Source organism: Macaca nemestrina, chromosome 5 (genome assembly GCF_043159975.1).
Source record: "Macaca nemestrina isolate mMacNem1 chromosome 5, mMacNem.hap1, whole genome shotgun sequence".
Lineage (NCBI taxonomy): Eukaryota > Metazoa > Chordata > Mammalia > Primates > Cercopithecidae > Macaca > Macaca nemestrina.
Window position 1 is genome coordinate 156,010,835 of NC_092129.1, and position 16,408 is coordinate 156,027,242.

Below are 16,408 nucleotides of genomic sequence, written 5' to 3' on the forward strand. Positions count from 1 at the left end.
AATGCTACAAGTTTTTGTTCAATTTATATGTGGGTGTGAAATAGGAGTCATCCAAAATTGTTCTCCTGTATCCAACTTTATCTAACCTAGGAGACCTGACATGGATCAGTGATTCTCACTTAGAATTACGTTCAGCTGGGAATAACAAATACACCTACCCCATCCCCAGTAACAATGAATTCACCAAGATAGAAGGTTTTTGCCCTCACATGTAAATCTCAGCCGTAGGCAATTTTCAAGACTCTATTCCAGTCTTCAGGGAATCAGGTTCCTTCCAGCTTACTTCACTTCCTGGGCAGGTGCTGGTGCGTACAGCATGGGCCGGTTCTGCTCGTCTTAGGGTATCACTCCCCATTTTCCTTGGGCTCCACATTTACTTCTCAACTGTAGAGTGGTATATTGAGCACCATGGAGAGCGTGGGTTAGGCTCAGAGAGTTAATCTGCCCAAGGTTACATGGCTGAAATTCAAAGACTTTCTGGGGCCAAGACGCACATACAGTCCACTATTTATGCTTTTTCATAACATACTGTTTCTATCTTCTGAATAGCTGATGCTCAGATTTGCTCTTCAGAACTTTCACAGTCATTGTTTGGAGACAGGTTTGGGGAGGGGGAGGGTCAAGGAAGGGTTTGGTGAGCAGTCAAGCAACATCACAGAACTGTGGTCTGAATGATGGCAAAGAGGTTGAATGGTGTGAATAGATTCAAGAGGTATTAGAGATGAGTGGTAGAAGAGGGTGACAGGTAACATTTAGGTGTCTTGTTTGATACCTGGGTGGTCAGTGATTAATATTATTTACATAATTATGGAACCCTGGAGAAGAGAAAAGCAGATTTAGAATGTGGGAGATATAAAGTGCAGCCTTTGATAACTGCCAAGTGGGGATGGCTAGAGGGCTCTAAATATCAAGGCAGACATGAAAGTGAAATAAGAAGTTATTCTGTAACTATTTCCTGCCTATATTAGCAATTACTATCTGCACCACTCACTCATCATTTAACTAAAACCTGCACTCTATTAATACCCTTTTGTGGGTAGGTACTTAACCAGACACTTCATCATTTAAAAGTAGAAACCAACCCACCCTGGTGATGTATTTCACAAAGAATATCAGATCAATTACCGGAAGTAATGAACTTATATTTTCTTTGAACATCTTGCATGGAATAGGTGAATCTGTGACATTACGCATGGCTTACACTTTCACCAGTCATCCACATAATAAACACACCTGTTCAAAGAATTCAAACCTGACCACTTGCCTTCCAGCCAGGAAAGGGACTGTAAATATTAGGATATGAAAGAAAGGCAAGGAGCTGTTGTGGCTACAGCCCACAGAAATGAGGTGGAGCCTGTCTTCTCTACCCTCCAGACTAATCCACCAATACTAGACTTCAACACTAAGGAGTCACAGTCCATATCATTCACTTTTCCAAGTGTTTCTCCTTCAGTTACCTATCACTGATGACCTTAAGCCTAGATATCTAATCAGGTGATTTCAACATGGTCTTTACGTTGACTTTATGCCTATCTTTTCCTTAACTCTCCTGGTTACTTATTACCCTGATTTGCTTCATGTTTCCTTGATTTTCTTTACTCTCCTGACTTCTGCTGCCAACTCACACCATCACCACAGGATACACCTATCATTTCAATATTCGAAGGCACTGCTTCACCTCTGGTTTTTCCTTTATAGCATTCTCCTTTAATATCCATGCCTGACCCTTCTCACTTACACACAATCCAATCCAGTTTTACACCAATGCTAAGGTTTTTAGTCTCCTACCACCTATGTTTTGTTTAGACCATTCTTACTTCATAAGCTGTGTCACTAGTTTGAACTATGGAGTCAGCATCATTCTATGGTTACTATGACATTGCTTGCATCTTAAAAATGGCCATCTTCAGAGAATTTTTTTTAAGAGGTAGGATTTCATTCTTTAAATGCACAAAATAGCCGGGCATGGTGGCTCACGCCTGTAATCCCAGCACTTTGGGAGGCCAAGGTGGGCAGATCACGAGGTCAGGAGATCAAGACCATCCTGGCCAACATGGTGAAACCCCGTCTCTACTAAAAATACAAAAGTTAGCTGGACATGGCAGCACGTGCCTGTGATCCCAGCTACTCGGGAGGCTGAGGCAGGAGAATTGCTTGAACCAGGATGTCGGAGGTTGCAGTGAGCCAAGATCGTGCCACTGCACTCCAGCCTGGCCACAGAGCGAGACTGTGTCTCAAAAAATAAATAAATGAACGCACAAAATAGTCAATTGAACAAATAAAGGATTTCCCATGTCTGACACAAAATTTGACATAGAGAAAAGTACTACAGTTCAACATTTTCACAGATAATTTTTAACATTGTTACAATAGTCCTTGAAACTAAATGTCTGATTTTTAAAAGTATTATTTAATAACTTCATTACATATATCAGATTTACTTCGGGAGGGTACAACAGCATGTACAATTATTTTTCTATGTCTTATTAATGTCTGCACTATGTCCATTTTATGTGCCTTAATCTGACAGATCAGCATTGTGTTCCAAGTAGAAATGTGCAACAAATCTCCGAAAATCCAAGGGGTCTAGGGAAGCACCTGGGTTACAGGTTCTGTGTAGTTGCCATGCATTGTTCATGGCTACATCAATCATGTAGCTTACCAAAATTGAGTACCATTTCTTGCTTCTTATCCTCACCCGATACTTTGAAATAATTTGATCCATTTTAGCTACACCTTCCTTGCATTCATCATACACTTTTACTATGGATGGTTGACTTATCTGAGGGATTTCCTCATCATCAGCATCACAATAACTTATCTCATTGACTGGTTCTATGCCCACAGCATTGGAGCACAGACTGATAATGCCATCCCCATACCAACGACATAAAATTATCTCATTGTTTTCTTCTACTTGGAAATCAAAATACCCTCTCTTCATTTTTTTCATATGTTCTACATTCATAAGGGGACATTTTTCGGTCCTGTTCTCACGAATTGTTCCTGTTGCCCTCACCCCCTTCTTCTTCAAGGCTGACAACAATTTGATACTGGTAAAGAAGCTATCAAAACACAGGTGATAGGGATACTGACCTCTCTCTAAAAGAACATCAGCAAAGTTCATTACTAGATTTCCACCTAACCCAAGGTCAGGATCCTCATCTACCTTCATAGTTGATTGTTCTTGATAGGGCTCAAACCAAACCAGATAACCCTGTGTGGTTGTACCACACCAAATTTTATATCCAATTCTAACAGGCTTTCCATTCAGGAATTGGTCACTATCAAAGCATTCACACATTGACTTATCAAAGCAATAGTATTCTTCCAAGGGAGCATACAAGAGGAAATTTTTATTCATTTGTTTTATGAGAGGTCTCAACTTTGTAAACTTATCTTTTTGATCTAGGTGGCCATTATCTGCAAAGTGCAGGTTTGAGAAAATCAATTCAAATCTGTCCCTTCTGATTGCATCTCTAACCAGGTTCTGATTGGTGTCAGAGATTTCCCAATACATTCCCCTTCTAGGATGCCTCATAAATCCACTCAAAAGTAGGACACCAAACACACACCTCATTTCCTGAACTGTGACTTCCAAGCTGACATTTTTCTGAGAAGCATAATTATTGGTTTCATTGACAATTAAGTTGAATGTTTCATCATCAAAAAATAATTCAAAAAGCTCTACTGGATTCAACTTTTCACTCTTGAGATTCAAAAGTCCAGAATCTAGTGCTGACCAGCTTGGAAAGTTGGGTTTAATGTCTCTTTTGGTCCAACTCTTTTCTGGGAAACAAGACACCTTTAACTTCTTTTGAGCAGGCTGGATCTCAGGCTCATTATCTTTTTCCACATCTGAGTCACCAGAGAATGAGAGACCTTGGAGCAGTTCACTCACTCGAGCTTTGTCTTTTCTTCTCCCTTTTCGGGTAATGTCTCCTGCAGCATATTCCAAGGATGAGATGTGCATCCGGGCCCACAAATCACCTGGGTGACGGTCCTTCAGAGTGTTCAAATGTGTAACTGTCCTTTCAGCAGGGATAGGAGTACTACAAGGAATCTGGGGTGCACACTCTCTGGGAAAGAAAAAAAGAACATGTTATAAAAATCCTCAATCATATTCTCTCACACATGATAAATCTGCTGAAGCTTAAATCTTTCGTGGCTTGGGGTGGGGAGGAGATACTTATTTCTCTTTTGTTTCCATGGGAAGGACTTTGGCTAGATTGAACATTTCTAGCCTCTCTCTACCTCTTACTCCTCAGAATGGAACTAACTGTTGAGCCTGGGAGAAAGAACTGGGTATCCTTGGTACACCCCTCTCTCTGTCCTCTTTAGGAGCAGGATGCAGACATCCCATGCTCCTTGGTGCCCCAAGTTGCATTGAGAAGACCTATGCAGAGGGACATCTGCTACATTCCTCCTCTGCCAGTACAAGCCTATTTAGCTCTGCCTTTAAGCCGTTTTTATCTGTTCTAACTTCTGTCAGTAAGAAACTGAGGTTTCCAGAACCATCTATTTTACCCCTGCGACCCTGTCAATTGGTTCTGAACCTGAACACGAAACAAAGGTTATTATTTACCAGGTCTCCTCACACCTCTCACAGAATTTCTGAATATGGAAGGACTTAGCCCCTGCTAGTTCTATATTCATCTGATGGACATACTACTCTGGGGAAGAACAAATGAAACTCAACTCTCAACTCATTGCACTTGGACTGATTTTTATCAGGTCTATAAGGAAGTAAGCTAAAGTTACAAAGATGAAATTTTTTTTTTTTGAGACAGAATCTAGCTCTGTCACCCAGGCTGGAGTGCAGTGGCATGATTTCAGCTCACTGCCACCTCCGCCTCCCAGGTTCAAGCGATTCTCCTGCCTCAGCCTCCCAAGTAGCTGGGACTACAGGCACGTGCCACCATGCCCAGCTAATTTTTGTATTTTTAGTACAGACAGGGTTTCACTGTGTTGGCCAGGCTGGTCTCAAACTCCTGACCTCGTGATCCACTCACCTTGGCCTCCCAAAGTGCTGGGATTACAAGTGTGAGCCACTGCGCCTGGCTGAAAAGTATTATTTTACACAAACTTTTTAATTTTTAGATATGTGCATTCCTTGATCACACTGAGTCTTTCTACTGTTGACATCTAAACTCTAATAGCTACAGTGCATTAAGCCCAATATTGTGAGGGAAGGAAATGGGAGTGAGAAATGGAAAAAAAGAGTGAGCTAAGAAAGTGGGGTGGAGGTGAGGGAGGGGGACTCGAAGCAGGGCAGGGGGCTAGACCTTTGATACCATGGTTAAGCTATTGCACCAAACCTGAAATAGCCTACCTTCAGACTTTTTGTTATATGAATATCTTTATTCTTATAGGCACTGTGAATTACCTGATAGTTGCCTGATAATAAATGTACCTCACAGACACAACAACAGATTCCGATTCTCCAGTTGTATAACTCTGCTCTTAGTTACTGAACATCATTTCTCTTCCTTTAGCGGAGGCTGGCTCAGTCTTCACTAATCTTAATGCAAAATTTCACTTCTCTTCTTAAGCTTTAAGACATTTCTACTTTAGCTGAGATTTAGCTCCCAGTTTCTCTAAGTTGAACAAATGTCAATAAGGAAAATTCATACCCCCTTCTCCGCTCTTTAGCCAAGTATCCCACCTTGCTTCCTCTCTCTTTTCTCAAGTCTCTGAGGACCAAATGGCCTCACCAGAAGCCAACCCTCTGCTTGTGATTTGCTCCCTCTCTTTCTGCAATCCTGAGAAGCCTTGGAATGTTGGGCATTCCCGAGGCTTCTCCACCTTGTTCCATTTCTTCAGAAGTTTCTTGATTTGCATAGAAGTATGTGTTACAAGTTCATTCATTCCCACAACCAGCACTTATGAAGTGCCCACCACTGTCATTCATTTCCACTTCATCAGCTAACTTTCCTTTTGACCTATACCTTGTTCAGGTCTAATGGCGGTTGAAAATACAGGTTAATTTTCCCTTATCTGAAATGCTTGGGGCCAGAAGATTTTTGAATGTTGGATTTTTTCAGATTTTGGAATATTTGCATTATACCAGTTGGGCATCCCTAACCAAAGATCCGAAATCCAAAACGCTCCAATGAGCATTTCCTTTGAGCATCATGCTGGTGCTCAAAACAGCTCAGATTTTGGAACATTTCAGATTTGGAATGCTCAAGCTGTACCCTGCTTGTCCTCTTCTGCTCTGACATTTCTTTCTTAACTGTCATGGCAGCTTCATCTGTAGCCCTCACTCTTGTTAAATCATCTGCCTTCTGGCTTCTCTATAGCTCCACAGAAATGTAAGGGAGCCCAGGGAAGGGTAATCAAGGACAGACTGGATGAGGATAGGCTTCTCGGAGGCAACTGAGTGTCAACTGAAGGTTTTGTATATTTATTGCATATTGAACATTTTGAATAGGTCACTTTCTTGGCATGGACCTTCTATGACCACAGAAGTGAGTGGCAGTCATCATATCTTATTCCAGGGAAGCAGGCTTTTGACCAATTGGTTTCTCTGATTCCATTCCAGTTTCTTATATCTGTAGGATTTGATTCACTGAGGACCATGGACACTCACCTGTTGGGCTTTCCTGAGGCTTCTCCACTTTGTTCCATTTCTTCAGAAGTTTCTTGCTTTGCATTAAACAATGTATCTTTAGTTACAATTTCTTCAGCTAAAATATAGTATTAATGATTTAAATGTCATCTGTTCTGTTAATTAAAAAAAAAAAAAAAACAACTTCCAAGGTAGGGAACAGATGTGCCAAATCAAACAAACAAAAAATCATATTGGTGTTTCAAGGGTGCACAGTTTCAGCAATCCTACAAAATGTGGCATGGGATGGGAAAATGGTAAGAAAGGTTAATTAAGGCAACAAAGCCCAGCTGGACAGAGATCCCAACAGGGCAGAGCACATTTCAAGAAAATTAGGCTGGGTGCTTTGGAAGGCTGAGGTGGGAGGACTGCTTCAGGCCAGGAGTTCAAGACCAGCCTGGGTAACAAAGCAAGCCTCCGTGTCTACAGAAAATTACCTGGGTGTAGCCCCAGCTGTTTAGAAGGCTGAAGTGGGAAGACTGCTTGAGCCCAGGAGTTTGAGACTGCAGTGAACTATCATCATGCCACTATGCTCTAGCATGGGCAACAGAGTGAGACCCCATCTCTAAAAAAAACTAAAAAAGTAAAATAAACATGAACCGTAGTGTTCTTAGAGAGTGAAGATGACCTCCTCTGAGGTAAAGACAAGATCAGACAGAGGTGTTCGTGGGGCTTCCAAGTATGAAGGGATATCTGAAAGACAAGTTATATGGAATCCTCGATAGGGAAGAAAAAAGGGGAAAAGGATACAAAGGAGTCACTGAAGGAAACAGGGAACTCGAAGGGATGATCAGAGAAGATAACCACAAGAATCAGTAAGCTGATTAGCAACAGAAGAAAATGTGATTGGGAAGGATGCAAGGTGATAAGGCCTAGGAGAAGTCTGGAGGCACAGGCTAGAAGAAGGGAATGGAAGGTTGTGGAAGGAAACGTGGGCTCCCAAGGGCCAAGCCGGGGTGAGTGAAGGGAAAATGAGAGTCCAGACAGGGGTCCAGTCAGAGGACTGGCCTTACTCATCAGACTGAGGCTTGTAACTGTCTTCTGAGCTGAGTTCCCACAGAGGTTCCTCCGAGCCAGACTCAGATGTGGCCACTTCTCTGTAGCAAGGGCCTGGGCTGTTTCTTCCTCAGTCTTCACCAATGTCTAAAAAGTCAAAAGAAGAAAATAGCCTCTTTGTTTTCACATGGTTAAGGAATCCAGTTGTGAAGGGTTTGAATACCACACTGCAGACCAATAGTTCCAGCCCGTCAGGGCATTAAGTAAATTTGTGGGAATCTTTCTGGTTATAACAATGAAGTCCACCACCACTCCAAGCCAATGCCATTCAGAGGGTGAGGCCAGAGATGCTAGGCATCTTGCAATATGTGGGACAGTCCCACACTACAAATAATTCTTCCACATCCTGCGGACTTTTGAGTGTCCTCCTGAATCAAACCTACAATCAATATAAATCAGCTGCACTGAAACGTAGGAATCCTAAGAGTTTTTATAGGATGATACTGAAAAAAAAAATCAAGTGGTTCAAGAAAGTTAGAGAAGGAAGCTTACATAGATTAAAGACATTGTCACAAAAGTTGACTCACTTAGATTATTCTACACAGTTTTACAGCATTTTCTATGTATTTGGTTGAACAGCACTTCAATATAATATTGCAGTTATAACAAACACAATTAAACTGACTACAAATACATAATGGAGTTTTCAGACTCCTTTAAACAGACTTGGAATCTAACGTAAATGCAGAAATCTCACTAAATTTCATGAACAAAGATTGTTTAAAAACATTTCAAAGCTAGTAATGATATTTAGGCTAGAAAAATCACACACTGAAATTATTTATTTTGGAAACTGTCTGAGATTTTCTATCTCTCTGACACTGTTCCAAAGGGCTACCACATGGTTTCATAAACCTCTTGATTTTCTCTCATTTTCCAATCTACTTTCTCTTTCTTGTTGCCTGAAAAAGGATACAGTGCCAGTCTTTTACAGAAATGAATGTCCGTTTTGACGAGGGGGTTTCAAGACAGAAGATATTTTCTCTTTAACTCATCATCACCATATCCCAAACTACAAACAGATAATTATTTTGATAATAAAAGGCAAAGCCCACCTCATTTAAACATAGGCATACCTCAGAGATATTGCAGGTCCAGACCGCCACAATAAAGCAAGCCACGTAAATTTCTTGGCTTTCGAGTGCATGTGAAAGTTATGTTTACACTATACTATGTAGTCTATTAATTGTAGATAAGCATTATATCTAAAAAAAGTATATATCTTAATTTAAAAATACTTTATTGCTAAAAAATGCTAATAAGCATCTGAGACTTCAGAGAGTTATAATCTTTTTGCTGGTAGAGGGCCTTCCTGCGATGTTGGAGGCTGCTGACTAGTGTGGTGGTTGCTGAAGGTTTCGGTGGCTGTGGCAATTTCTTAAAATAAGACAACAGTAACGTTGGCCACCTTGCTTGACTCTTCTTTCACAAAAGATTTCTGTGTAGCATGCGATGTTGTTTGATAGCATTTTACCCACAGTAGAACATCTTTCAAAATTGTAGTCAATCATCTCAAACCTGCTGCTGCTTTATCAACTAAGTTTATTTAATATTCTAAATCCTTTGTTGTCATTTCAACAATGCTTCACCAGGAGTAGATTCAATTTCAAACCATTTTCTTTGCTCATCCATAAGAAGTAACTTATCTGTTCAAGTTTTATCATGAGATGGTAGCAATTCAGTCACATCTTCAGGTTCCACTTCTAATACCAGTCCTTTCCACATCTGCAGCTACATTATCCACTGAAGTCCTAAATCTCTCAAAGACAACCATGAGTGTTGGAACCAATTTCTTCCAAACTCCTGTTAATGTTGGTATTTTTACCTCCTCCCTTGAATCACAAATGTTCTTACTGGCATCTAGAATGATGAATCCTTTTCAGAAGGTTTTTAATTTACTTTGCCCAGATCCATCACTATCTATGGAATCACTATCTATGGCAGCTATAGCCTTACAAAATGTATTTCTCAAAAAATAAGACTTGAAAGTCAAAATTACTCCTTGATCCATGGGTTACAGAATGTGTATTGTACTGGAAGGCTTGAAAACATTAATTTTCCTTGTACCTGTCCTTCAGAGCTCTTGTGTGACTAGGTGCTCTGTGAATAAGCAGTAATATTTTCAAAGAATTTTTTTTTTAGTACTATGTCTCAAGAGTAGGCTTAAAATATTCAGTAAACTATGCTGTAAACAGATGTGCTATCATCTAGGCTTTGTTGTTCCATTTCTAGAGCACAGACAGAGTAGGTTTAGCCTAATTCTTATGGACCCTAGGATTTTCAGAATGATAAATGAGCACTGGCTTCAACTTTAAAGTTGCCAACTGCATAAGCCCCTAACAAGTCAGCCTGTCCTTTGAAGCTTTGAAGCCAGGCATTGACTTCTCCTCTCTAGCAATCAAAGTCTTAGATGGCATCTTATTCCAATATAAGGTTGTTTCATCTACACTGAAAATCTGTTGTTTAGTGTAGCCATCTCATTAGTGATTTTAGCTAGATTTGAATAACCTGCTGCAGCATCTACATCAGCACTTGTTGCTGATGCATTTTATGGAGATGGCTTCTTCCTTACACCTCATGAACCAACCTCTGCTAGCTTCCAATTCTTCTTCCATAGCTTCCTCACCTCTCTCAGCCTTCACAGAATTGAAGAGAGTAAGAGATGTGCTCCGGATTAGCCTTTGGCTTAAGGCAATGCTGCGTCTGGTGTGATCTTCTATCCAAACCACTCAAACTTTTTCCATATCAGTGAAAAGTTTTTTGCTTTCTTATCATCTGTATATTCACCAGCACTTTTCATTTCCTTCAAGAACATTTCCTTTGCATTCACAACTTGCCTGTTTGGCACAAGAGGCCTCCTAGCTTTTGGCCTATCTCAGCTTTCAACATGCCTTCCTTACTATGCTTAATCACTTCTAGCTTTTGATTTAACTGAGAGACATGTGACTCTTCTTTTCACTTGAACATATAGAGGTCACTGTAGTAGTAGTATTATAAATGGTTTCATTTCAATATTATTGTGTCTCAGGACATAGCAAGGACCAAGGAAAGGAAAAGAGATGGGGGAACAGCTGGTCAATGGAGCAGTCAGGACACATACAATGTTTATCGATTAGGTTTGCCATCTTAAATGGGCATGGTTTGTGGCACACCAAAACAAATTCAATAGCAACATAAAAAATAACTGATCACAGATCACCATGACAGATATAAAAATAAAGTTTGAAACACTGCAAGAATTACCAAAATGTGACATACAGACACAAAGTAAGCACACGCTGTTAGAAAAAATGGTGCTGACATACTTGTTCCACACAGAGTCATCACAAACTTTCAATACTGCAAAGCACAATAAAGTGAAACACAATAAAGTGAAACACAATAAAGGAGGTATATCTGTAATATCACACCTCCTTATTTTCTCCCTTTTTATCTGTCCACAATTTGTTTTGTAACTTATATTGCTTTCCTACAGCTCTCGTAACAAAGTACCACAACCTCAATAGCAGAAAACAACAGAATTATATTCTCTCATGGCTCTGGAGGCTAGAAATCCAAAATCAATATATCAGCAGGGCCATGTTATCTTTGAGAGATCTATGGGAGGCCGGGTGCGGTGGTTCATGCCTGTAATCCCAGCACTTCGGGAGGCCAAGGTGGGCGGATCACTAGGTCAGGAGATAAGACCATCCTGGCCAACACTGTGAAACCCTGTCTCTACTAAAAATACAAAAATTAGCTGGGCGTGGTGGTGCGTGCCTTTAATCTCAGCTATTTTAGAGCTGAGGCAGGAGAATCGCTTGAACCAGGAAGTCGGAGGTTGCAGTGAGCTGAGATCACGCCACTGCACTCCAGCCTGGCAACAGAGCAAGACTCTGTCTCAAAAAGAAAAAAAAGAAAAGAAAAGAAAAGAAAACAAAGTTCTATGAGATAATTTTCCATGTCTCTCTCCAAGTTTTTAGTGTTTGTCAGTAATTCTTGGTGTTCCTCGGCTTGCAGATGTGTTACACAAATCTTTGCCTCAGTTATTACATGGCATTCTCCCTGTGTGTGTTTTCACTTGGGCATTTTTCTTTCTTTTTTTTTCAACCCCTTGGTAAATTTGCAAATACGGACTTCTTATAAGAATACGAGTCATTAGATTTAGGGCTCATGACATGAATTTTTTTTCTGATTTTTGTGAAGAATGTCATTGGTATTTTGATAGTGATTACACTGAATCTGTAAATTGCTTTGGGAAGTAATTTTAATAATATAAATTCTAATAATTTATATTATTTTAACAATATAAATTCTTCCAATCCATGAGCATGAAATATCTTTCCATTGTTTTTGTGTCCTCTTCAATTTGTTCCATGAGAGTTTTAGTTTTCCTTATATGTCTTTCACTCCTTTAGTATTTAAATACTAAATTATAAATTATAAAATACTAAAAAATATTAAATACCTAGGGAATTTAAACACTAAATTTAACTTAATTTGGTGTTTAAATTTTTAGTATTTAAATTCCCTAAGTATTTTACATTTTTTGTAGCTATTGTAAATGCGATTATTTTCTTGATTTCTATTTCAGATTGCTCACTACTGGAGTATATAAATGCTACTAATTTTTGAGTGTTGATTTTTTATCCTGCAACTTTACTTAGTTTATCAGCACTAACAGTTTTTTTTGGTGTAGTCTTCAGGTTTTTCTAGGTATAAGATTATATCATCTGCAAACAGACTAACCTGACTTTTTGCTATCCAGTTTGGATGCCATTTATTTCTTTCTCTTGTGTAACTGCTCTGGCCAGGACTTTGGGTATTATGTTGAACAACAGTGGTGAGAGTGGGCATCCTTGTCTTGTTCCAGTCCTTAGAGAAAAGGCCTTCAGTTTGATGTTAGCTGTGGGTTTGTCACATACGGCCCTAATTTTGACGTATGTTCCTTTTATACCAATTTTGACAAGGGTTTTTATCAAAAAGCAATGAATTTTATCAAATGCTTTTCAGCATCTATTGAAATAATAATATGGTTTTTGTTCCTGATATTAATGTGATATATCACATTTATTGATTGGCATATGTTGAATCATCCTTGCATCCCTGGAGTGAATCCCACTTGATCATGGTGAATGATCTTTTTAATGTGTTGTTGAATTCAGTTTGCTTGTGTTTCACTGAGAATTTTTGCACCTATGCTCATCAGTGATATTGGTCTGTAGTTTTCTTTTTATCTTGTATCCTAGTCTGGTTTTAGTGTCAGGGTAATCCTGGCCTCCTAGAATGAATTTGGAAGTAGTACCTCTTCTTCTTCTTCTTTTTTTTTTTTTTTTTTTTTGAAGAGTTTGAATAGGATTGGTATCAGTTCTTTTTTAAATGTTTAGAATTTGGCAGGGAAGCCAACAGCTCCTGGGCTTTTCTTTGAAAAAGTTTTCTTTGAAAACTTTTTGTTACAGATTCTATCTCGTTACTTTTTATTGGTTTGCTGAGGTTTTCTATTTCTTCATGGTCCAATCTTAGTAGTTGGCATGTATCTAGGAATTTATCCATTTCTTCTAGGTTTTCAAATTTATTGTCATATAGTTGTTCATAATAGTCTCTAATAGTTCTTTGTATTTCTGACGTCTCAGCTGTTACGTCTTTTTCATTTCTGATTTTATTCATTTGGGTCTTCTCCTTTTTTGTTTGTCTAGCTAAAGGCTTGATTTTGTTTACCTTTTCGAAAAATCCAACTTCTTGTTTCACTGTTCTTCTGGGTTTTTCTTTTTTTTTTTTTGGTCTCAATTTCAGTTATTTCTGCTCTAATCCTTATTATTTGTTTCCTTCTACTAATTTCGGGTTTGGTCAGTTGTTGCTCTTCTAGTTCCTTGAGGTGTATCATTAGGTTGTTCATATGATGTATTTTTACTTTTTTAATATAGGTGTTTATTGCTATAAATTTCCTTCTTAGTACTGCTTTTGCTGTATCCCACAAATTTTGTTATGTCACATTTTCTATTTTCATTAGTTTCAAGACATTTTTAGATTTCCTTTTTAATTTCTTCCGTGACAAATTAGTTGTTCAGAAGCATGCTATTTAATTTCCATGCGTTTGTGTAGTTTCCAAGGTTTTTCTTGTTATTGCTTTCTAGTTTTATTCCACTGTGATTAGAAAAGATACTTGATATGATTTATAGTTTTAAAAAATTTGTTCAGATTTGTTTGTGGCCTAAGATATGGTTTATTCTTAAGAATGTTCCACGTGCTGATGAAAAGAATGTGCATTCTGTAGCAGTTGAGTGACATGTTCAGTAAATATCAGTTAGGCTTATTAGATCTAGTATGTAGTTTAATTCCACTGTTTCTTTGTTGACTTTCTATCTGGATGATGTGTCAATTACTGAGAATGGGGTAATTAAAATCTCCTACTATTATTGTATCGCAGTCTAGCTCTCCTTTTAGATCTATTAATGTTTTCTTTATATACTGGGGAGCTCTGGTGTTACATACATAGGTATTTATAATTATTATATACAGCCGGGCACGGTGTCTCATGCCTGTAATCCCAGCACTTTGGGAGGTCAAGGTGGGCAGACTGCTTGGGGCCAGAAGTTCAAGGCCATCCTGGGCAACATGGTAAAAACCCAGGTGTATAAAAAATACAAAGAATTATCCAGGCATGGTGGCACACACCTGTGGTCCCAGCTACTTGGGAGGCTGAGGTGGCAGCATCACTTGAGCTCGGGAGACAGAGGTTGCAGTGAGCTGAGATGATACCACTGCACTCCAGCCTCAGTGAAAGCGAGACCCTATCTCAAACAACAACAACAACAACAACAACAACAACAAAAACCCTCTGTGGCTAAGTGATTTTCTCTTATAGTATGCCTTCATTTGTTGCTATTTTTAGTGTGTTTATTATAGGTTTTTGCATTGCGGTTATCATGAGGCTTACAAAGAAGACCTTTAGATATAATAAGTTATTTTAAAGAGATGACAACTTATCTTAGATCCCAAATACAAGAGTAGAAACAAAGGCAGAAACACACAGAAAAAAATTATATGCTTTAATTCCATTCCTCTAGATTTTGACTTTTTACTGTCTCAATTTATATCTTTATATTACCTATCTCTTGACAGGTTGCTAGCTATTATTGTTTGTTTTGTTTTAAAGATATGGTCTTACTCTGTCTCCTGTCTCCAGGTACAGCGTCAGGGTCTTACCATGTTGCCCAGGCTGGTCTCAAACTCCTTGTCTCAAGTGATCCTCCCACTTCGGCCTCCCAAAGAACTGGGTTTACAGGCATGAGCCACTGTGTCCAGTCCTATTATTGTTTTTGATAGGTATGTCTTGGGACTTCACAGTACAGTTGTGAGTATATTGTATGCTACTATTATAGTAATAAAGTATTCTGGGTTTGTCCATGTACTTAATTTTATCAGTGACTTTTATGCCTTCAAAAGTTTTCTTTTTGCATATTAGTCTTCTTTCCTTTTAGATTAAGAATTATTTAGCATTTCTTGTAAGATGTGTCTGGTGGTGGTGTACTCTCTCAGCTTTTGTTTGTCTAGGAAACGCTTTCTCCATCATAAATGAAAGATAATTCTGTTGGGTACAATATTCTTGAATGTCAGTTTTTTTCTTGGAGTACTTTGAAAACGTCATTCCACCTTCTCCTGGCCTATATGATTGCCATTGAGAAGTCTGTTGCCAGATGAGGTGCAGCGTTTGTTTCTTTTCTCTTGCTGTTTTTAAGATTCTCTCTTTTTCCTTGAGAGTTGAGAGTTTGATTATTATATGCCTTGTAGTAATCTTAATTGGGATGATTCTGTTCAGTGTTCTCAGATCTTCCTGTACCTGGACATTTATATCTTTCTCAAGTTTTGTGAAGATTTTTGTTATTATTTCTCTATTTTTTTTTAATTTATTTTAATTTTTTGAGATGGAGTCTTGCTCTTGTTGCCCAGGCTGGAGTGCAATGGCATGATCTTAGCTCACGGCAACCTCCATCTCCCAGGTTCAAGCGCTTCTCCTGCCTCAGTCTCCCAAGTAGCTGGGATTACAGGTGCCTGCCACCACACCTGGATAATTTTTTTTTTGTATTTTTTGTAGACACAGGGTTTTGCCATGTTGGCCAGGCTGGTCTCGAACTCCTGACCTCGCGATCCACCCGCCTCAGCCTCCCAAAGTGTTGGGATTACAGGCGTGAGCCATCGCGCCCGGCCTATTCTTTCTTTTAACAGATACAGGGTCTTGCTGTGTTACTCAGGCTGGTCTCGAACTCCTGGCCTCAAGCAATCCTCCTGCCATGGCCTCCCAAAGTGCTGGGATTACAGGTGAGAGTCACTGCACCTGGCCTATTGTTATTTCTTTGAATAAGCTTTCTATTCTTGCTCTTGCTCAGATCCAAGAGCAGGCTGTTTAAAGGATGGCTGCCTCTAACGTTTGGTCCCCTTGCACACACTTGATTCTCCATCATTCCACTTTCTGTCATGAGCTAAAGCAGCATGAGATCCTCACCAGACAGGCTGATGATCTTGGACTTCCCAGGTTGCTGAACTTTGAGCTAAACAAACCTCTTTTTAAAATAAATTACCCATTCTCAGGAATTCTGTTATCAGCAACACAAAATGGACTAAGACAGAGTCTATTTCCAAATCAGGTCACATTCACAGGTACTTGGGGTTAGGATTTTCACATATTTTTTAGAGGGACATAATTCAATTTATAACATCTAAACCCTACTTCAATTAAGGGCCCCACTTTGTCTAGTCTTGTAT

The 16,408-nt window shown here is 39.2% G+C and overlaps 1 protein-coding gene across 2 annotated transcripts in view; it reads right to left on the reverse strand.

Annotated features, from left to right (window-relative positions):
• Positions 1-1,121: 1,121 nt before the first annotated feature.
• Positions 1,122-16,408, reverse strand: part of LOC105491617 (piggyBac transposable element derived 1) — a 32,739-nt gene continuing 17,452 nt past the window's right edge. For both annotated transcript variants that reach the window (XM_011758166.2, XM_011758165.2), the window contains exons 6-8: positions 7,624-7,753; positions 6,593-6,689; positions 1,122-4,079 (exon numbers count right to left, since the gene is read on the reverse strand). In XM_011758166.2, the coding sequence (XP_011756468.2) occupies positions 2,519-4,079; positions 6,593-6,689; positions 7,624-7,753 (1,788 nt within the window). In that variant the 3' untranslated portion in view covers positions 1,122-2,518. The remainder of the gene's footprint in view (positions 4,080-6,592; positions 6,690-7,623; positions 7,754-16,408) is intronic.